This window comes from Felis catus, chromosome D3 (genome assembly GCF_018350175.1).
Source record: "Felis catus isolate Fca126 chromosome D3, F.catus_Fca126_mat1.0, whole genome shotgun sequence".
Lineage (NCBI taxonomy): Eukaryota > Metazoa > Chordata > Mammalia > Carnivora > Felidae > Felis > Felis catus.
In genome coordinates, this window is record NC_058379.1 from 91,935,256 (window position 1) to 91,957,188 (window position 21,933).

The window sequence follows — 21,933 nt, forward strand, 5'->3', positions numbered from 1 at the left end:
AGGTGAGGAGGCCGTCATGTGGAATAAGAACCCGGGATGCTTTGTCTGCGATGGCTGGACGCCGCGGACGAGCGCGGACGGAGCAGGTGCGCCCGTGCTGGTGTCTGGGAACCAAGCCCAGACCATCCCCCCACCCTCCTTGGGGCGACCACGTCTTCCGTGTTCTACAGCAACGCTCGCTCACCTTTCTTTCACCCGAGAAAGATAAAAGTGAAATCTTTCACGATTTGTGGTTCTCTCGGCAGGGCGCTGCGGGCGTCGTGGGGTTTTGCGCCTTTTCTGATGCCTTTCCTGCCGTGACACAGGAACCCTGTCTTTTACGTGCGGGCATCACACTTGTTCAGGTTGGACAAAGGGCGGACCGGGCCGCCTCGCAAATACTCGCGGCTGGTTGTTCAGAAGCGGCTCTGGCGCCATCAAGCAAGGAAGGGGACGGCCTCGTCTGGATTCAGAGTGGAAACCGGCTCGTGGTGCTGCTCTAACGACAGTGTGTGACCACACCGGGCAGAGAACGGTGCTCCCAGGGCCTTCAGTCAGCCTGGGGACTGTCCCGCACCGCCCAGAGGGGCGATGCGTCCCCGCTGGGGCCGTCCCTCTCCTTTCCAGCTGCGGGCCCTCGAGTGCTGGCTCGGCCACCAAGACCCTGCATGGGTGCCGCGGACACCCCAGCCCCACTTTTCCAGGTCTCTGCCAGACCCGCACGGCCGGCCCCTCGACACACACACGTAAAGTGTAGGTGTCGCGGGACCCAGGTGACAGAGCCCTCGGGAGGTCAGAGGGCCCTCTGTGGGGGGAGCCCCGTGCCTCACCCGCGGTCTCCCCTCAGCCGGGAACCCCTGGGTGTGAGGCCAGCCCCGCAGCCTGGTGGGGCTCTCTCCCTAGAGCCGTGAGCAGCTCTCTGGGGCGCGGAGGCCCGTGCCGCCCGTGGGCCCGGCCCTGCCTCTTCCCTGCAGCACCCATCTTTCTCCGTCCCCACCACGAGAGCCTGCTCCTCTGGGAGGCCGTGGATTCCTCTGTGCGGGGGACAGTCCCGGACCCCCAACAGCACGCAGCAATGTTCAACGAGCCCCTGAGCCCGACGAGAATTGTGTCCCATCCCAGGGATGGGATGCCTGGGCAGCCTCGGGCCCCTGACTGTGGGCTCACGGCCTGCCCGTGCTGGGAGCAGCCCTGGGGGTGCAGACCAGTCACTGTGCCCACCCACGGGGACAGCGGCTGCCGTCAGGTGGGTCCCGTGGCCGAGGCCCTCGGACGTCCGGCTCCCAGGCAGTTATAGCCTGTTCACGGCAATGTTCTTCCTGCCCTCCGGGACCGACAGTGAACCCGGGACATGACCGTGAGCCACGACAGGGGCCGGGAATGAACAGAGGCCAGACGGGGCCCTCTCACAACTCAGGGGCAGGTGGAGGTCTGGATCCCAGCCCAGAGCGGGGGGCTGCGGGGCTCTCTGACCGCCTGCTGTCCTTACTCTGTCTCCTCAAGTCCCGTCCCAGCGTCCGGGCCTTGCTGAGCTCAGGCGCTAACAGATGGTGGCCCCTGTGACTCCAGCGTCCACATCAGCCAGTGCGGCTGACCCCCGTGTGGCCTCTGGGGGGCTCCGCCCCATGCAGTGACCTCCCCTCTGTTCACTCGGCTCCTACTCATTCCCTTGGGCACGTGGGACCCTCTGCGTGTCCTCAGGCCCCCGAGGGAGCCCGGCCCAGCCCCGGGCTTGCTCACATAAGCCTGGAGAAGGCCCGCTGAACCGGCCAGCCTGGCAAGCTAGCCCCATGGGAGAGGCGGTGTGGAAAGGCTGCAGGCCGCCCCAGGGCCCCCCACCCACAACCCCGACGCACCCCTGATGTTAAGAGGGGCTACATTACCAGTTTGAAGATTTTGGAGAGCGTGCCCTGGGCGTCGGCCCCCTTGAATCCCTTGTGGGCTGCAGCTCGGCCACCGTAGCCAAATCCCGGCTTCTGCCCCTCGGCTCCCTGCAAGAGACCAGACGGCTCTCAGGGCGGTGCCTGCGGGGCCAGGCGGGGCACGGGGAGACCCCAGCACCGAGCACCCCCCGCTCCTCGCTGCAGCGCTGGCCCAGCCCCGGCCCCCGCGTGAGGAGCCGTGCACCCAAGTGCTGTCACTGAAAGACCAGATCCCTTCCTCACACCGCGTGGCTTTCAAGAGAAGTGCAGCGCGTCGAGCAAAAGCCTTCTCCCCCACGTCTGCGGAAGGGGGTGGCTCGCGCCCCTGGAAAGGAGGCTGCGGGAGGGCCGGCACCTGTCCTGGGTGTGGGGAGGGGGTGGGCGGGGTCCCCGCCTGCTTCTTCGTGCAGACCCCTCACCCCTGCCCCCTCCTGCTAGAGGCCCGGAGGGTGCAGAGCTTTGCGCTTAGCACTCTGCAAAATTTTGAGGCTCAGACTTTTTCTAAAGCACAAAGACAAGATCCACATTTTCTGGCCTCGAGGAGGCTCTCCCAGGAAGCAGCACCCCTGGCCATGGCTTGGGTCCCTGAGCGCCGACGTGTGGCACCAGGACCAGAATCCTCCTGGCGGCCCTGGGATCTGGCCGGTCGTGAAGAAGGAAATGGGGCGGGGCCAGCCAGCAAGCCAGGCACCAGGGCGCAGCCTGGGCGGTCTCAGCTCTCCACTCCCTAGCTGTGTGACCTCGGGCAAGTGTCAAAACCTCTCCGAGCCTCAGTTTCCTCTTCTACAAAATGGGGATAAACGGCCCCTCCTTATGGGGTGGTCAGGAGGCTCTGCTCTATGAACAGAGCCTGTGGGCTCACGGCGTGTGTGTCATGAAGGGAGAAGCCAGCCCCTGCCTCCAGCCGCCAGCGGCCCCCCTCACTCCTCACTTCCGAGGCTGTGGCACAGGGCAGTGGTCACTGACAGCTGAAATGTAAGAATATCTGTGTCCCTACGACCACCTTGTTTTCCGACGTGCTTGACTTTCCTCTGCGATCACGGGGAGGGGCTGGGGCTCGGGGTGTGCAGACGCGGTGAGTGGGCATTCACGGTACACGCTCCAGCCTCAGGTGCGACACGGGGGCCAAGCAAGCCGCTGGGTGTTGGTGGAAGGTCACCGGCAGCCCCCTGGCTCTGTCCTCGGCGGACAGGCCCTGAGATTTCACCGTCGTGCCAACAGGACGTGGGAGACCCCGTGCCCCGCCCCCCAGGAATCGAGTCGACGGGACAAAACCGTCTTCTGATGGAGCCCCCCGGACCCCGTGCCTCGGCCTACAGTCCTTTCGACTTTCACAGACGCGTTAGGGCTGGAGGGGACGGGGGAGCCATGCAATCTGTGTCTTGCTTTCAAAGGTGCTGGAGACGGGGTCAGGCAGGGCTGTGGCGGCGCTGCCCGGGGTCCAGACGTTTCCGCGGACATGCTCCCCGCACGGCCGCACACGGAGGGGCAGGCGGATGGCTAAAGCGTGCAGAGCCGAGCACAGACACGTGACGTGGCGGAAACCCGCACCCCACACGCCAGGGCTAAAGCCTCCCGTCCCTGCGGCTTTGCCCCGAAAATGAAAGCTTGTGAGGACAAGATTCAAGCATAGGTTCTCAGATTAACAGTCTGCTTGACTTTTCCTCCTTTCAAATTCTTGGTCACTTATGTCTTTAGGCAACCTAGAATTTACCGAGAAACACTCAGTGTAGTTTAGAAAGAGAATAGGGGACACTCAGAAACTCCAAACGGGAAGACAGTCCTGTGGCTCGAGAAAGCGGACAAGCAAAGGAAAAACGTGGAAGCATCTTGCTTTGGAAAAAAGAGAAACTGAATACACGTTAGTAGGAGCCGGAAGGGAGATGTGGAGGGAAGGGAAGGTCCTTTCGGTCAGCTGTTGGGCCGAGTGTGCGGGGAACGCCCAGAGGGACAGAGGTCCTCTTGCCCCGGCCACTGGCTGCGACAGTGCCCGGGAGGCCACGCCTAGAAAGTCGGGGGGCAGACCAAGGAGTTATGGGAACAAGAGTTCGTCCTTCCACGTCGTCTGTCTCCTGCTGGCAGAGAAAGTCACACGTCAATCGGCTGCGGGGGTCAGCCCGTGTGACGGTCCTACTCTGTGTCACCTTTTTGGCAAATTGATTAGCTTAGGAAGAGGCTCAACTATATTCCTGTAAAATGGTGCAGCAAATATCTGCGTGTAATTCAACGTAAGAATGCATCGGACCGAGGCAGCCGCTTCGTGGAAACCCCCTACCCCTGCGGGCCTCGCCCTCCCCCTCGCTCCCCTCCTCCTTACTGGTCTTTCTTCCCTCTTCCCTTTCTCTTTCTTTCTTTTAAAATTTATCCGTTTGTTTATATGATGCTTCTTAATTATGCACCAAGTAGAGGCGGGCTCTGTGCTAGAGAATCAGGATGTGTTTCCAGGATGGACATGACTCCCGGCCTGTAGTTAGTGGCTTTTCTTCTATTTTATTCCGAAAATCACAACTTTTGTCAAGTAAGAACTCTACCCACCATGACTACTGAGTGGAATCTGTGGGTTTGGTTAGACTCCACCAACAGCCATTCTAGGCTGGCACAGACACAAAGTTCACTGGTATCTGGAAGGTGGGCAAGCTGGCCGTTGGAAATCTTCACTGACACTTTGTTCTTAGTATTCAAAAGCCCAAAATTCCTCAAAAAGACTTTTCCTGGATGGCTTGATACCTACGCTGTGGCTGTTACCACACCATAGTCAAACCCCACATCTCGTGGCTCAGCTAGGCTGTTGTGTGTAACCGAAGGCAGCGTCGTGTTTCCTCAACAAGGCGTCAACCCCGGGGGGGCAAGGGTGGCCATGGAGAGTCCTCTGGCCGCGGGGCGTCCCTCGGCCAGCGCTGCACAGACTCGTCTCCCATCCCCTGTGCTCCCATCCCTCCAGCACGGAGCCACACCCTCCCGGGGAGGGGCTCAGGTCCAGCGTGGCAAGGGGGCAGCGGCCCAGCGCTGGGTTCCCCTCGGGAGAAGCAGGTGGCCCCCCGATGGCCGGGCCAGCGGGCTTGAAGGGGAAGAAAGGGGACCGTCAGGCAAAGGAACGGAGCCCAGCGCAGGAGCTGGGTGGCTGTGAGAGCAGGAAGGAGAGGCAGCCGCGTGGACATGCGCGTGTCACCTACCCAGCTAAATCTGCTGAGGGACAGTCCTCGCCCCTGTGTGACAAGAGAGAGAAACAGACACTGTGATCAAGGCAGGAAAAAGTAAAGTCTTTTGACAAACCAGAAACACCGATCGGGATCGTGCTGAGGGGGTGAATCAGTTTTAGGACACTTGCCGCCTCCCTGGGAGTGGGGGGGGGGCGGCTGGGGGAGGGTCTGGGACCAGGTGGAGGGGGAGCGCGCTGGGGACCAGCAGCACCGAGTGACCGGCGGCCCCCGGGGCCTGTTCCGGCCGGGACCACATGGTGAACATTCCGGGGTGAAGCTGTGAGTCCGGCCCTCTTCTGGGTACGTTTAGGGATTCCGGGGAAGGCCTACGCATCGTGATAATTAACGACAACACGCGGAGGTCTTACCTTTCCTTGCGACGGAGGAGGTGTGCGCGGCGTCACCTACAAAGATAGGCAGACCGGTGAGCAGGCCGGGAGCCTCCCTCCCTCCCGTGTCCCCACCTTCCTGCTCCCGGGGACCTCCTGTCTGCTGGGGGCCCCCCGGGTCTAACAAGTCACCCGCTGGCTGCCTGGCCACCCCGCCCCCTTCCCGTCCTAGTTCAATGTCAGGGAACGGGAATGGGAGCGGCTCGGCAGGCAGGAACCAGCCCTCCCGGGGCACGCCTGCTGCACGCGGGTGGAGACGGTGAGCCTCCTTCCCCACGGTCCTTTCCCGGGTGGGAGGTGAAGCGTCCCCCACTCTCCAGGGCTTCAGACGGAGCGCTCTCAGGTCTGCGGCTCCTAAAACTCGCTTGCAAAACACCGTCTTACAATGCCTGCTGCAGAAACGCTCAGGGTCAGAAGTGCGTGGTTTCGCTTCTGTTTTCAAACCTGAATTTGTCAGGGGCCCCTGGCCGGCTCAGTCGGCAGAACGTGCGACACGATCCCTGTGGGTTCGAGCCCCGCGTCGGGCTCTGCGGATGCACATGTGATGTCGTGTTCCCCCCAAACCCTGACGGCCACTCATCTTTTTATCTCTTTGGTCTTGCTGTCCCCGTGGTTTGGCAAAGCCTGTGTCTTTAAACTAAGCATCTCGTAGCCCTGTAGTCTTAAAAGGAGTGAGTTCTGTGCTAGAACCCAAAATTCCAGTGAGTGGCAGAGACGGCCTGCCCCTCGTGATGAGGCCCAACTCTCACGGCCGGCCTCACCCCGAGGAGGAGGGAGGCATCGCTGGGGATATAGTCACGCCCCTTGTGGATTAGAGCTCAGGGGCCTCTGGGGACAGACTCAGAGCCCCTGGAGGGTGCGGTGGCCAGCCCTCCCTGCCCCCTGTGGCTGGCACTTACGATGTTCTTGAAGAAGTGCACTACGGGGTTCTCGTCTTGGGGCCGGCCGTGCTGAGACTTCTGGGGCAGGGAGCCATAGTGGGCAGTTCTCGCCGCGTGATGTCCATCCTGAAAGAGAGAGTATGGTGACCTCAGGCCGGGTTCCGCCTGTTTGGGCCTCCCTGGAAAGCTGCCTCTCTCCTCCTCTGGGCATCTAGATTCTGTTAAAAAATTTTTTTAAACATTTTTTATTTTATGTTTTGAGAGAAAAAGAGAGAGACAGAGAGAGAGAGAGAGAGAGCAGGAGAGGGGCAGAGAGAGAGGGAGACGCAGAATCCGAAGCAGGCTCCAGGCTCCGAGCCGTCAGCACAGAGCACGATGCAGGGCTCGAACCAACGAATGCGAGATCATGACCTGAGCCGAAGTCGGACGCTCAACCGACTGAGCCCCCCAGGCTCCCCTAGATTCTGTTTAGACCAGGACCTCACACTGGGAAGTGGCTGACCCGGCAGGGGACACTCCCGGGGCATCAGGGGACCAGGAGCATCCCGGGTGTCAGGCTGCAATGTTCTGGGCTGCGTCTCCATCACCGAGCCAGGCTCTGGCTCCCCAGAGGTCACATACACACCGCACAGGGGTCGGAGCCCACCCACGACGGACACGGGGCAAGCCGGCGTTCATTCCCCAAGCTGCTGGCGTGGGTAAAGGAAAATACTCTGGAATTTTGGATCGGACCGCCACTAACAGCAGAAGACCAGCCTGTCTCGGCTCCGGGGTGGCTGCATCGCGTGAACTAGCGTCTGTTTCCCGTCAGCGTGTCAGGTCACAGGGTCCCTGGGCCTCCGCCCCGTTTGGGACGGTCACGTCCGGAGCAGAGGGAAGGGCCGTGGGGAGTGACGCCCAGGGCTTCCCCAGTCGGCGAGTGCTGCAGGGACGACACCGGACGGGGGCGCCGACAGGGTGGGGGGGGGGGGGTCCGCCGAGCAGCAGCTTCCAGTGACCCCACGGCCGAGTATTGGCCGCCTGTGCCCACCAGCAGGAGACACGGGCTCACCCCAGCAGCGTCAGCAACCTGGGGCTTTCCTCCCGCTCGCCCAGACACAGAACAGGGCGAAGAAGGTCCGAGGAGTCGGCGCCAGACTGGCCTTACACCCGCGACGGGGATTTCCGTTAAAGCAAGTCAGACAAATGCGTTGGCGTCACTGGGGGCGCTGCCCCCGTCCGCTCTGTGCCTGCTGCACGAGATGACGCTTTCTTAGGCGACACGTGTCACCAGGACGGCTGCAGCCGGCTTCTGCAGAATGCAGTGCCTTTGAGGGGCCTCCTGTGAGCGGCGCCAGCTGCACCCCCGACCGGGGTGGCTGGAGTGACAGGTGCCCTGTCCCCGGCACCTCGTTGCCGGTGACGTCTGAGGCTGTCCCCAGACGCCCCCTTCCCTGCCTCAGAGCACCGGGCCTGAAACCCCGCGGTTGCCCTGGCCTCCGGGAACAAGTCCTGTACGTCTCCCTTTCACATCTCTTGAATCCCTTCCCCTCCCCTGCTACTGACATTAAAACAAGAGCTGTGAGCTCCTCCTCTGATTCCTCCCTCGGCAGCCCAGACACACCTGTGAACCCTTCCCTCCACTCCCACCCCCTGCTCTCCCTCCACTCCCACCCCTGCTCTGCCTCACCAAATATGGCATCTTCTCTCTGGCTGGACATCTCGCTGTGCTGTGGACAAGGTGTCCTGTGCCCTGCCGGCCTGAGCAGACTGCTTAGGTCGCTTTCCATACAGAGCCTCACACAAAGAATTGATCTTAAGTCACTAGAAGGATGGTCTGGGAAATCACACACTTCTTTTGTTACATGCCTAGTGAAGACTGACTTGACTTGAGCTCCGGGCTGTAAATTGTCAGCTGCACAAGTAATCTGAGGTAGTCACACAGTTACGACTACATTGATATATTTTTAGTGGCCTGGTTCTAAAATGACATTTAGCGAGTCATATTTCTATATACTAAGCAAAGAACAGTTAAAGAGGAAAATTTGAAAACACTACCATGTGTAATAGCATCAAAGAAACAAAAAGTTATGTACGAATCTAGAAAAGCAAGGATAGGATCCCTCTGCTCAACACCAAGGAAGGCTGGAGGAAGAAAGCAAAGGAGGCTTGGGTGAGCAGAGAGATGTACCATATTCATGGATGGGAAGACTCAACATGGTCAAGATGTCAATTCTCCCCAGGTTGCTCCATAGATTTAATGCACTTCCAGTCAAAGTCCCAGCGGGGTTTTCTTTAGATGTAGACAAACTGTTTCTATAACTATACAGAAATGCAAAGGAACCAAAAAAGCCAAAAAAATTGCGGAAGAGAAGAATAAAGTTCGAGGAGGCACATCACTTGATTTTAAGATTTCTACACAGTAATAGTAATCAAGGGAGTGTGGTGTTAGAGGAAAGAGAGACACATAGATCAGTGGAACACTACTGCATCCAGAAATAGCCCCCCCCCCCCGCCAAATATGATCAGTTGATTTTTGAGAAAGGTGCAAGACCGTTCAAGGGAGAAAAGACAGTCTTCTCAACAAAACTTTATTGGGGCAACAGCTTCTCCACACCCCCCAAATGAACCTCAATCCCAAGTCACACCTATAAAAAAGTTAACTCAAAATGGATTCTAGATCTTTATCTATAATGTCAACCTATAAAATTTCAGAAGAAAACATAGTTCTTAGACCCAACATGCAAAGAACGGCCCATAAAAAACGCTGACAAACCGGACTTGATCAACATTTAGAACTGTTGTTTTGCAAAAGACACCATTAAGAGAATGAAAAGTCATGCTACAGGCTGGAGAAAACACTGGCAAACTGCACATCTGACAAAGGACTTGAAAGCAGAACATACCAGCGTATGTTAACTCAGTGGTTAAAAAAAATAACCCAGCTAAAAACGGTGGACAAAATATGGAATTGACACCGCAGGAACCAGGATGGGTGGGGGGCCGATAAGCATGTGAAAAGATCCCCAACATCATTAGCCATTAAGAAAATGTAAATCAAAGCCATGGGGCGATACGGCTACACACGTATTACAACGGGGAGAATCAAAAGTACTCACAACACTAAGTGTTGGTGGGGATACAGAACAACAAACGGTCTTGCATTGCTGGCAAGATTGCAAAAACGGTGCGGTCACTCCGTAAAACCATTTGGCAGTTTCTTATAAAGTTAACCATCTACTTCCCCTATGATCCTGCTTTGAGTGGTAGAAGGAAAAAAAAATATTTTTGGAAGTGATTTTTTTTCCTAGTATGGGTCACCATTTTTGAGGGGAAAAAGTAATTTAAGTCTTAACTGCAAACTTACGTTCATGAGAAAACGTGTCCACAAATGTTTCTTCGCAGCTCAATTCATAATCCCTAAATCTGCAAACAACCCAAATGTTCATCAGTGGGAGAAAGGACAAACAAAATGGTGCATCCATCCAGGGGAACGCCACTCCCGCCATAAAAGAGAACAAACTCTGGATGCCCGCGACAGCTCAGAGTTATCGCCACGGCGCAGCGCTGAGCAAGACGCCGTTCTAGAAAAGATTTCCTTCCGTGCGATCTCATTTATGTGACATTCTTCTAACGATCAAACCACAGCGAGGTGAGCAGGACGGCACGTGGCAGGAGCCGGGATGGGGGAGGGGACGGGTGTGTCGTGGGTACGACGTGGACGCAGTTGGGACTGTCCTGGGGTGCTGTGGCCTCACAGCAGCTACACAAAAGCCCACCTGGCTGAAAATTCGCAGAACTGGACGTGGCCAACGAGCGTCACTGTGGGTTAGTATCTAAACCAGAGGAGACCCGTCTAGCGGGGCCGTCACGACCAAGCCCGGCGTTGATGGCTACACGTTGCGCCTCCTTGCTGGGCACCTGGTCCCAGAGTCTGGCCTTCCCTCCACATGCAGCATCTCATTTCCAGGCCCGAGCTCTTGCTCCCACGGCCGCCCTTGCCGCGAAAGCCTTCACCTTCCACATGTGTCTGTCTCCTGAGCAACACGGTCCCTTGAGGCTGCAAGACCTCACGTGCCGTCGGACTGTTCTTTCTCCGTCAGCATCTTACCCGTTCAGCTGGATCTCAACTTTGCGGCCTCGGCAGGGAGCACGCCTCGGGGGCTGGGGAGGCCCTGGCACCAAGGCCTGTGTGATTCGAGCAAGCCGCAGCGTGCGCTGGGGCTTTATTTGCTCACATGAGAAGCCAGACGCACTGAGGGTCTTCCTCCTAGAATATTACCACCGGGCCCCGGAAGAACAGCCACGGAAGGAAAATCATTCTCCAGGGAGGTTTATATCTCAGGGCGTTTCCTAAGATGCTAGACCTCGTGTTTAACCTCCTTATTTTTGGATCACTAAGGAGCTTCTGTGGTGAGCACAGGAAGAAACAATGAGAAACACACCCTGGTTGTCATGGTGATGATGCCCTCGTGCAGCGGTGGGGTGGGGGTGCCAGCTATATCTCAGCCACCTGTTACGTATGTCTCTAGTTGTGGTCAAATGTACGTGAAATTTACCACCTTTGCCAGTTTTGAGGGCAGAGTGCAGTGGCCCACCCACCTGCAGAAGCTTCTATTGCCCAAGCTGAGACCCTGTGCTCACCAGACACCTAAGTCCCCTCCCCAGCCCCTGGCACTTGCCCTCTACTCTCTGTCACCACGAACATGACTGTTCTCGGTATCTCATCGGATTTGCCCTGCTACGTCTGGCTTCCTTCACTCAACATCGCGCCCTCAAGGCTCACCCACGTTGTCGCTAGGGTCAGAATTTCTTTCCGAGACTTTCAAGGCCGGATAACGCTCTATCGCACGGACACGCCGCATTTAGTTTATCCGTTCACCCGTTGACCGGCACTTGGGTTGCTCCCACCTTTTGGCCGCTGGTCCGACCAGATCTGGCGAGGCTGATGTGGTCTGGCCACATTTCCGTGGCCTCCGACACCTAGCAGAAGGGACGCCCAGACCCAAACTCCCCCCACCTCCAGGAAGTGCAGGAAGTGCAGCTGCCTGGCAGGGAGTCTGAGCTCGAGTAGGGCGCGCACCTTGACGAAGGCCTGTGGGCTCTGCTGGGACGAGGGGCCCACCCGCGGCTGGAGGGCTGTCTGGGCTGTGAGGCCGAGGCCCTCGAAGCCCTGCCCTGGCTCTGCTCAGGTCGTGGTCAGAGCACGGCACCTTTGTCAATAGAGCAGCGGGAGCCCCTGGGAGCCCTGCGGAGTCACTTGAAAGATAGCGGGGTTTGGTTATTCGTCATATTTTAGTCTGTGGGGAGCCTTAGCCTTCACCGTGAACAAGGGGACCTGTTTGCTGGGGCAGGACGGACGGGGAGGATGCTAGGTCTGCAAGAAAGAGGGGCAGCTCCCCGGGGCACGAGGGTGACCTGTTGGCCCCACGGTCCAGCTGGGGCCAGGCCGGGCAAGGGCGTGAAGGGCGGGGGCCAGGCGGCGGCCGCCGAGCGTCCCCTGTGGAAATCCTCCGAGTCTCGGGCCAGTGACTTGTCCGGTTTCCTCCCTCAGTCCCACTGGGCCGGGGCTCCCTAACAGGGGAACGGTTTTTGTCATTTAGTTTTAAAAAAAAAATTTTTTTTCTACGGTTTTTATTTTATTTTTGGGACAGAGAAAGACAGAGCATGAACGGGGGAGGGGCAGAGAGAGAGGGAGACACAGAATCGGAAACAGGCTCCAGGCTCTGAGCCATCAGCCCAGAGCCCGACGCGGGGCTCGAACTCACGGACCGCGAGATCGTGACCTGGCTGAAGTCGGACGCTTAACCGACTGCGCCACCCAGGCGCCCCTGTCATTTAGTTTTTAAGACACACAGTACTTCTCTGATGAAGAACTTTTGTGTTCACTAAGGTTGAAAAGAAAAGGAGGCCAAACTGTTAACATTTTCCAGTTATTTCTCAAGACTGCTGTGTCCTCGCCCGCGTCGACCCCGTCCCGGGAGCTCGTTTCCCCCGTAGGAGGTTAGCGGGCAAAGGAGGGCGTTCGAAGGTGGGCCACGGGCCGTGGGTGAGGGGCAGGGCAGAGGCTCCCCGTCGGCTGAGAGCCGAGATGCGGAGACGGAGGCCCTGGGAGCCCCACCCCACGTCCACAGGTCTACACCCCAGGCTGGGCCGTCTCAGCACGGTATCCCCGAAGCATGTGCCGCTGGACATTTTGGACAAGCGAAATTCGAAAAAAAGAATCTACTGAAAGCATTTCGGCTAACGGGCAAAATAACGCACACTCATATAAAGAAGTCAAAATTTGAAAGGTTGCAGAAGAAATTCTACCACTTAAGGATGACCCTCGTTTCTCAGTCTGGTGAAACTATGTTCAGACCTGGCTTAACGCGCCTAAACACAGCCACGTGCAGGTGCCCTGAAACGCGGTCTCAGGATGCACGGGTGCTACTGTGTTGCTTTTTTTATTTTTTTTGGCATCATGACCAATAACACAGCAACTCCTTGATGGCAAATAACGTCATGCTGAGAAGTTTTAAACACCATGAGAGGGAAGCAAGGGGACAAAGAGCAACCATTTCATAAATTTTGGGGGTAAACTGCTTTTTCCACTAACCTCTGTCATCGTGTTGCTTTTGAAAAACAAACAGGATTTTCCCCCCACTTGGGATAATGTCCGTCACCAGCAGGGGGAGCTCATGTACTGGCTTCCAGGCCCCTTCCGCGTTCAGTCCAGACCTCGGGAAGGGATTTTTAACTGTTTTCCAATTAGCCAGGGAGCTGGGAGTTCTTAAACTGACAAGTAATAACAGGAGATTAGTTTCCACCTGACACATCTGAAGATCAATGCACATCAGGTGGGGTAAAGATTCGTTCCTTTGAATACAGCGCCCGGCTCCCGAAAACACGGAGAAGACATTAGTCTACACCACGTTTGCGTTTGGATTTGATTAGAGACAAACTGATGGGAGTCATTCCCTCTCAGAAGAAAATGGTGTATCTTGAAAAAAATTAATATCACCGTGCCTGGGGTTTTGTGGTTAGGGAAAAAAAGTTCTGGTTCTTTCTTTCTTTTCCGAGAGAGGAATTTAAAGTCGAGGGAGTCAGCCATCAGCATGTCAAAGAAGGGCATCATAGTGAATCCGTGTCTCCCGGCGGTCTGTGTGCTCGGCGCTCACGGGGCCTGGGCCCTGAGATGCACCTGTGTGTCCCCTGTTGCACCAGGCACAGCCCAGGGAGACTCGGGTCCCCCCCTGTCACGGGCCGGGCAGGGCCTCTCACGGCTGGCCTTTCTCTTCTGGACGGGGGGGTGTTGCATGAGTGCAAAGGCGGAGCCGAGACAGTAGTGACAAATCACTAGATGCACGCGCACACACGAAGACAGCTAGAAGATCACCCACGTGTAGACCAAGGGCTTTGATTAGCCACGTGGTCGATGAGGAGCCCGTGTGGGGATCTGATCTTGCCGGTGTTTTACAGCCCAAACTTCACATTCTGGTGCGTCCAGCCCCCTGTCCCTGGCGGTCAGGAGTGTTCACAACCATGCGACGACTCGGGATATGTTACAATATTAGACCATCTTTCAAATATCATTAAGCGTGGCCCGGCTTCCTGCGGATCACACGCGTCGACTGACACTACATCCGGTCCCTCCGCCGTCTACTCTGTCGTGCGCTAGTTCGGGGGACGTCGGCCCTTGGAACCCAGTGCGGACCTGACGGTGCGTGTGGCTGGTATCAGCTCCGTCTTTTCCTACGTGACGGACAGGAAATGAGCTCGCTGCTCCTCACGCCGGGCTCTCTCCCCTCAAGCCCCGGTCGGTGCCGAGACCCCCGACGTGCTCCCGGTCTGGCCCGTCAGCCGGCCCGCTGGTGTTCAGCAAACGTCGGAGCCTGTGAAGAGACGCCCGGAGCCGCCGGAGCCCCCTTGCAGCGGCCTCACTCTGTGCTACGGCCCCTGACGTCGGCGACGGTAACGGCAGGGACGCGTTTCTTGCTGGCACCTTCCCCATGACGCAAGTCACGCAAGTTCCGGGAGTTTCTCCATGTGTCCCCCAAAGGATTCGATTTAAAAAGGGAATTAAGGGAGCGGTGTACTTGCTTTCAAATATGGGGCGTATGATTCTTGCGTCCACCCTCGTTGTTTCTGGACCAAAAATGTTGCACGGCACCCTCTGAACCAGCCACTCCGTTTAACAGGCGTGACGACCGGTACCCGAGCGGAAAAGGTGCGTGCCGGCCCTTCTCCTAACTTGGGAGTCCGGGGCCCGTGCCTGTGGGGTCGACGTGGGACAGAGGCTGACGCTCCCGACCTAACACTCCTCACAGGCTAGCCGGACGCCCCAAGGTAAAGGTAAGAAAGAAGAGTCAATTTTTAAAACCTGGAGGTTTATTTGGTTTATTTTTGTTTGAGTTAGGAGACTTACCTTACGTTAAGCTGTGGAGGTACGATGGGCTAGAAACAGAAATGTTCTCGTGTATAAGGAAAAATGAGTGCATGTCGATGGAGACAGTTAGAGGTGTCAGCTAATGCCCGGAGCACTGGGGACCCGTGCCCTCCGCTCGTCCCTCCAAAATTGGTCCCTGCTTGTTTTGGTGACCGTGATGGCTGGGGACAAGGAGAGCAAGTCTGGTTAATGAAGCGGGATGTCTCTGCTTCGTTGTTGGTATAAAGGCTGCAGTTCTAGGCACCGAAAGCTAGAAGCCAGTTCGCTCCCACTGTCCAGGGGAAGTTATGGCTCCACGCGAAAGACGGTCTCATCCGCGTCATTCTGTTTTGTTCCTCTCACTGAAACCAGCCCACCAACCAGCCGTCCAACAGACAAACATATCTTGGATACTTACTCGTGTAGCGGACAGGGTCGGCAACACGGAGCGCTGCCCATACCCACGGCGTGGCAGGGAGGACACTTACCGTTTAGGAGGTTTCCCCAGACATCTTGACAGGGCGGGAGTAAAGGAATGTGCCCTTTGCTTTTTACCCCCAGAGAAATCTTTGCTTCTGTGGCGGTCTCGGAAAACTCAGATCCGGGGAGCCGCGTGGTTAATCCCTTTCCCCTGTTTGGAGCCACGGACTGTAATGGTGTCATTATTGTTCTGAGTGGCCCACCCCTGAGCAAGACTTGGAATCAACACAACGGTTTTCTCTTGTGAAAGTGGTCATGGGTCCTAATACGCTCTTGCCTACGATGTACTTTATACTTACGAACCGTGAACAGAATTTACTACGAAACCTGGATACTTTTCCGCCCCTTCTCTCGCACTTCACGCTTCTTCCACGGCGTGTACAAACCCTTTACGTCCACAAACAATCTTGCTTAAATGGTTTATCCTCCTGGAGGACTTCCTGAAAGACTCCGTGCCTGAACAGCCTCCTCTTTCTATCCAAGACTCTTCCATATACCTCCCCGGACACACCTATTTCCTACCGTAAAACTGGCCTGTCCCGCGCCCCCCCCCCCATCCTGTCGACCTCAGGGAGGTAAGGACCGTGGCATCTTCCTGTTCCCACCATGGCCACTGGTCCAGGTGCCGACCCAGGTGCCACTGAGGTAAGTGTTGTCGAATCCAACGTGTGCACCAAGGGGCATAAGTTTGGGGACAAAATGACAGGTCCGACCAAGAGGTGTCACCTTTGTCCCTTTCAGAGCGGGTCCCGGTGTGTGGGGCGGAATCCCCAGAGGTGTCTCTCTGATCCACACATCCCAGACTCCCACGGCCCCCGGGTGTTCCCAGAAACCACCGATGGACACGAGGTTCTCCTACAGCCCGTAGGGCCTCGCTCACTAGTTCTGCTCACGTACGTTTTCCAGAGGAAGCAATGATGCCATTTTGTCCAGACTTCTGCCGTGCCTCGGGAGACAGGGTTAGTTTTTGTTTCTGTTTCCGTTGTTGGCAAAGTCAAGGCATTCTAGATTTTGTAAACCGGAGAGAGTTCTTTTCCGTCCGGATCATATGTGCAAGGTGCCCTGTGCAAGTTTAAGAATATGTTTGCTCCTGGATTGCTGACTGGAGTGGGTTTAATTAAAGCTGCGGTTTCTTCCTTTGGCGAGAGAGACAGAGAGAGCTGTGCATGGCAGCGGATGTCTTTTCTCTCTTCCTGCAGGACTTTACAGGCAGACCTTTGATCCAGATGGAAATTCTAGGTTACCTGGCGGTTGTCCCGAAGCGGCCTTCTCCGCGGACACTGGGAAGTCAGGGCTGCTGGCAGGAGAGTGGTGCGGGGGTTCGTGCCGTTCCTGGCGTTCAGGAGGGACTGTCGCTTTGTCCCGTGATCGGAGGGACCAGCTCCAAGGTCGGCAGAGAATGAAGCTGTGGGAAACTACCCCCCGCCCGCCTCCTCTGCCGGGACGTCTTTCCCTCCCTTGGCCGGTGGTGCGGGGCCGAGGCCAGAACCAGGATCTCCGGGAAATGAACTGAAATGCGAGCCTGAGGCCGTCACCCTGGGCGCCGAGAGACGCGGCCAGCCTAGTGTCGCGGCCCGCGGTGCCTGGTGCTCAACCCCCTCATCCTGGGAAGTGGGTGCCTTGGAGGGGAGGGCGACGGAGGTGGACCAGGGGTGCCCGTCGGGGAGGGAAGCGGTTCCCAAATTGGGGAGAAATGGTGGAGAGTTTGCCGCCCTCCTGGGCTCTGTCTCCCATCAGCGAGCTGGTGCACCCGGTGCCTCACGGGCGTTTTAGTGAGGAGTCCGCGTGGGAGCGCGTCTGCGACGACCAATGTGTCGTCTCCACCTTGTCACAGGCAGCCCCCCCCCCAACCCACTTTGCTGCAGGAAACCAGGGACGGCTCGTAGAGGAAGGAACCGGTGGTCTTCCCCGCAGGAAAGCTCCGTGCCACACAGCTGGGGCAGCGGGCGCTGACCAGAGCCGGAGTCTGGCTCAGCTCTGGTCTCTGCCGCTTCCCTGCTGGCTCCTCCAAAGCGGTGGGAGGCAGGGTCGGAGGTCGGCCCGCACCGCTCTGACTTCTGCCCCTTGCAGACACACATGCTTAATGACCTCAGTGTGTCCAGCGTGCACGGTAGACTCTTCCTGGCAGGAGCATCAGGCTAGCTTCCCGGGGGACGGAAGCCAAAACAATTTCCCTGGACGTCTTTCCTGGGCTTGGAACCCAGTTGTCTTCGTGCGCAGGTTGTGCACAAGCATGTTCAGAGCTGCGGGGTCTGGACAGTCTTCTTCGGAAGGAAAAGGCAAGTTGCAAGACGCTTTCCGGCAAGTAAGGGCCGTGGGCCCCCAAGGCGGCTTCGGTGGGCAGAACGGACCGCCGGCCCCGCTCTGGGGCGAGGACATCCAGGTGGCCTGCGTGTCCCCCCGCCCCAGGGGCTTGGTGGGCTCCCGGTCTCCACGGCTAGACCTCCAGCGCCCACCCAAGGTGCAGCCGTCGAAATCATTCGACTCTGCCCGAGCCGTCTGTCTGGCGACGATGAAGAAATCGGACTCAGGAAACGCCAAGGAGGAGCACGAGGGAATCTCTGGAGGCCTCCTCGTGTGCGTGACGAGGGTTCTGTTCCTAACAAGCCTAGCGCACAGGAAGTCATGCCCCGATGGCTGCCGCCTCAGCAAGACTGGAGTCACCACGTGCGGCTACAGGCGTCCCCGAACACCGCCACACCGTCATCCTCAAAGGAACACGCGCGATCCGTCATCTGACACTCTTATTTTCTGGTCGAGAAACCGGGGTCTGAGGGCAGAAACCAGTGAGCCCGAGGCCAGAGCCGGTGAGCGGCAGAGGGGGGCCTGTGGCTGCCGGGGCCACCGCGTGTCCCTCCCGGGCAGCTCAGGCCTTGCGCGGCCGAGGGGTGGGGCTCCCGGGCTGGGGCGGCACGTTCGCCGCTACTATTTCGCTCCGTTAGCACGGGATCCGCACGGTGTGGGCGGCGCTCGTGGCTGCTTTTGCTGTTGTTGATGCTTTAAGGTGAGGACGGGAGCCCGGTGGTCAAATCAGAGCCACAGCCCGTGTGTCTGGTTCGTGCTCGGCGCTTTTCCGCAGTGTGAAGCCTCTGGTCCCTTAAACCTGTTGCGCGTGGTGGCCACCCCTCACCCTCTCCGGCCCCAGCGAGGCCCGAGGGAACGGGAGCTGGAGAGCAAGCAAGAGTGCGTGCTGTCTCCTTGCCGCCCCTCGCTCGTCCCTGGGGCCCACGTGGCGGCCACACGCGGGGCGCTGGCTGCGGGACCAGGTGTCCCGCGTAAGGCTCGACACACCCACGGCACCCTCCGGCTCTGGGCGTCTCCCGCCCCTCTTTCGTCCACAGGCCCTCGCTTCACGCGGTGATGCCAAGACGGGGACCCTGTGCAGGGCGAGGTGGCCGGCTGTGCGGAGCGGGACCCCCCAGGAGAACAGGATTTGCTGTTCTCCCGGGGATTCCCCTCCACCGGTGTGCTCCCTGCTCCTCTCTCGGAATCCTTGCCTTTCCGACCTGCTTTTGGGTTCCCGAATACGATGCCCTCCTCGTCAGCTTGTAGCTCCCCCTCCTCTCCTGCCGTGGTCACGCTCCTCCCTGGAAAAGCGGAGCTCTGTATTCCTAGAACGGATGTCGAGTCTCCCGGAATCCAAGAGCTCCTGGTGGGGAGTTGGCTCTCGAAGGCCGGGGGCAGCGCTGGGACCGATCTGCCCTTGGATGGGTTACCTCTGATTTCATGGCGGTTTTCCTAGGCTTTCCTAGCTTTCTTGGTGTATTTGCAGAGAGGCAGAGAGATCGACCACGACAAAGAGAGAGAGAAGGAAGAGTATTCTGGAAGGTAGGAAGGCAGTGCTCATCGACCCCGTTGGAGTTTCCAAACCACAGGGGCGGGAAGGCACTCTTGGTTCTGAGAGCTGAGAGTCAGCTGTTCATATTGTGGTTTCATCCAGCGGCCTTCCTTCCCTCCGCAAGCCTGTTTCAAGTGCTCTTGGTCACAGATGCTCAGACAAGTGCGTTTTGAAACCGTTTAGTGCCGCCCTTGCGATCCTTCCCCACGGCGGGTGCCGTCAGACCTCCAGTAAACACACCCACCTTCTTGAAAGAGTAAGGGATCCCAAGCTGCTGGGGGCAGACGTTCCAAGTAACGGGAAGTTCTTGCTCAGAGAGAAGACCCCAGCAGGAGAAGAGCACGGCCCTGCCGCCTGCTGAGGCCCTCTCTGCGGAAAGGGGGTTCCGGGGGGCGGGTTCCGGGGTCCTCAGACCAGGCCGCCCCACCTTCCGTGTGCACCTGACGCACAAGCACCTCCTGAAAAGCATTTCGCGTCCTGAGCACCCACCGCGTGGATCACGGACGCAACGGCCCTTGGAACTCAGCCCGTGAGGGGCCTTCGGGGTCAGCGAGGACTTTGTCGAGCCCACGGGCTGGGTCCGTGCGGTGAATTTGCCCTTGGTTTCGGCTCAGGCTCTGTCTTGGAATTCCCGTCACTTAACAGGCGTGTGAATACGTACACAGTCGGCCGGTACTTTCCGTGTTTTAACAGACTTCTCGTGTACGTCCTCCAAAGCCAATCCCAATCCTCCTTGGACCGGAACGGGGTCTCCGTGACCGAACAAAGGATAAAGGCAGAGGAGGACCCATTTCCAGGAGCCTGCAGTGCGTCCTGTGTGCCTTACGACGTGTCCGCGTGGTCCCGCAAAGATGCTGTTGGGCAGAATGTTTATTTCTTCTTTCAGGTCAGGTTTTTTTGACGGATGCACAAAAGTCAGTCTGGGGTGAGGACGTGGAGGAGAGGGGTGTTGTTTTTTCTCTGCCAAGCAGTTCTTTAAAAGAGGAAAATCAACATTCCGGTCAAAGTGTCTTGACATGACCTCAGGAGCACAGCCCTGTGTTCCTCGACTTTGCATCTGGGCGGTTCTGGCGAAGTCTCGGCCTCTCCGTGGATCCGTCTGCTTCCGATGGCAACTGTCTCCTCAGCGGAGGAGAGAACGAGGCAGGGAGGTGCCGGGTGGCGGCAGGGTGAAGGGAGCAAGCCAGCCCCGCCTGGGGCTTCTAACTCCGCTGTGGGGCTCACTGCTGTCCCGTCACACACGCTGCTGTGGCTTTGGCACTCTGGTGGCTTTGCCGGGTGTCTGGGACCACGCGCCTCCCGGGTAGGGTGTTTGCTTTGACCGAGGAGCCTCTGAGAGAGGCCTTTCCAAAGCGAGTGGAGCAGGAGCTGAGATGCCGGCCACCGCGGGTGGCATCTCGCGGGTGGGGACTCTCCACACGCACGTGGGGACAGCGGGCTCACCATCCTGTCCATCGTCTCCGGGCCTCGCTTCCCCACCTTCTGCATCCTCCCAGGTGAAAAACTCAGACATCCGGGTCTGGCGCCTGCTGGAGGCCTGTGGCCGCCAGCTTGTGTGCGGGCCGCCCCCACGGGCAAGGAGCAGTGTTACTCCCGCCCGACTTAGGGCCTCCTCCTTCCCGTTGCCCCCCTGCCAGCCAGACGCGCCCGGGGGCTCTAGGCGCTGCAAGCAGTAGAGGACAGGCGGTGGCTTGTCCTTCATCCCAGCGCAGGCTCAGCCGAGCCCGGGCGGGGAGAGCGACCCGCCACCCGACTTCCCAAGGGCACGCGTCACGTGACAACCCAACTAGCGAGGGCTCCACGCGTGTTAGGCGCTAGTTTCCAAGGGCGGGTCGACCCTGGCGCGCCGAGGCCCCCGTGGCCTTGTGGGCTTGTCCGCTGCCCCGGCCCCGCGGCCGGCCCTGCCCCGGGCACCTGCGCGGGACCCCACTTGCGGATTCAAAGGCCCCTGGAAGGGTTTTCTGCCACCACGCCTTTCCTTTGCCTGCTTCCCCTCAGGGGCTGCCCCACTCACTTTGGCAAAAGTGACTTCCCCACGCATTCACGACCTGCTGTGGCCCGGACGTGGCCCGTGCTGACCGAGGACGGGGAGGGCCTGGCAGGGTCAGCGCGTCTTACCTGGTACATGTTGCACAGCCCGGGCTGGCTGCGGGCATGAGAGGGCACAGGGCTCCTTCTCTGCTTGAGCCAGGGCACCTGCCGGGGGACACAGAGTGGCCGTTGAGTCCACGAGGCACCAGCGGCGAAGCCCCCAAGTCCTCCACCAAACGTCCCCTCCTGACCGGGCTCAGCAGGCCCCCGCGTGGCGGGGAGGGTTAGTGGGGGATGGAGGTCAGAGGGAGACGGTGTGAGGATGATGGGTGCTGGCCGCCAAAGGCGCGGGGAGGGAGGAGACGGCAGGGAGAGAAAGGAGAGAGAGGAGAGATTCAGGGGCGAGGCTGGGGCTCCGGCCCAGTCACGTGAGCAAGGTTTCTTAGCGCTGGTCGTGGCGGGCCCAGCCCTGTAAGGCTTCGCACGGAGGCAGCGCGTTCCGGGCGGCGTGATGCGCTAACGGGCCTTCCCGGCCTGCGTGGGGCGGGTGCCCGTAGAGGCTTCTTCCCCATAGAGCAGCTGTGGCCGCTTCCGTGCGGGACGTACGGTCGAGACCACGCCCGCTCCGTGGGGGACACAGGGCGTCAGGAAGTAGTTCCGCGAGGAACGCGGTGGCCAAAGTCAGGCCAGGTGACGGTGCGGGGTCACGCTCTCTGACACGTCTGCTGCCGCCGAGACCGAGGAGCTTAATATTAACGTAACGTTCCTGGACGTGAGCTGCGCGTTAACCTGGACTCTGAGCGCGATCGCTGTAAATCTTCCTCAGT

General features: G+C 58.6%; 1 protein-coding gene across 5 annotated transcripts in view; it reads right to left on the minus strand.

Annotated features, from left to right (window-relative positions):
* Positions 1–21,933, minus strand: part of MBP (myelin basic protein) — a 116,832-nt gene that overhangs the window by 5,082 nt on the left and 89,817 nt on the right. For 2 of the 5 annotated variants that reach the window (XM_045041270.1, XM_023242120.2), the window contains exons 5-9: positions 21,194–21,271; positions 6,390–6,497; positions 5,470–5,505; positions 5,075–5,107; positions 1,863–1,970 (exon numbers count right to left, since the gene is read on the minus strand). In XM_045041270.1, the coding sequence (XP_044897205.1) occupies positions 1,863–1,970; positions 5,075–5,107; positions 5,470–5,505; positions 6,390–6,497; positions 21,194–21,271 (363 nt within the window). The remainder of the gene's footprint in view (positions 1–1,862; positions 1,971–5,074; positions 5,108–5,469; positions 5,506–6,389; positions 6,498–21,193; positions 21,272–21,933) is intronic. The other 3 variants (XM_045041271.1, XM_045041272.1, XM_045041273.1) reach the window with 3 other exon arrangements.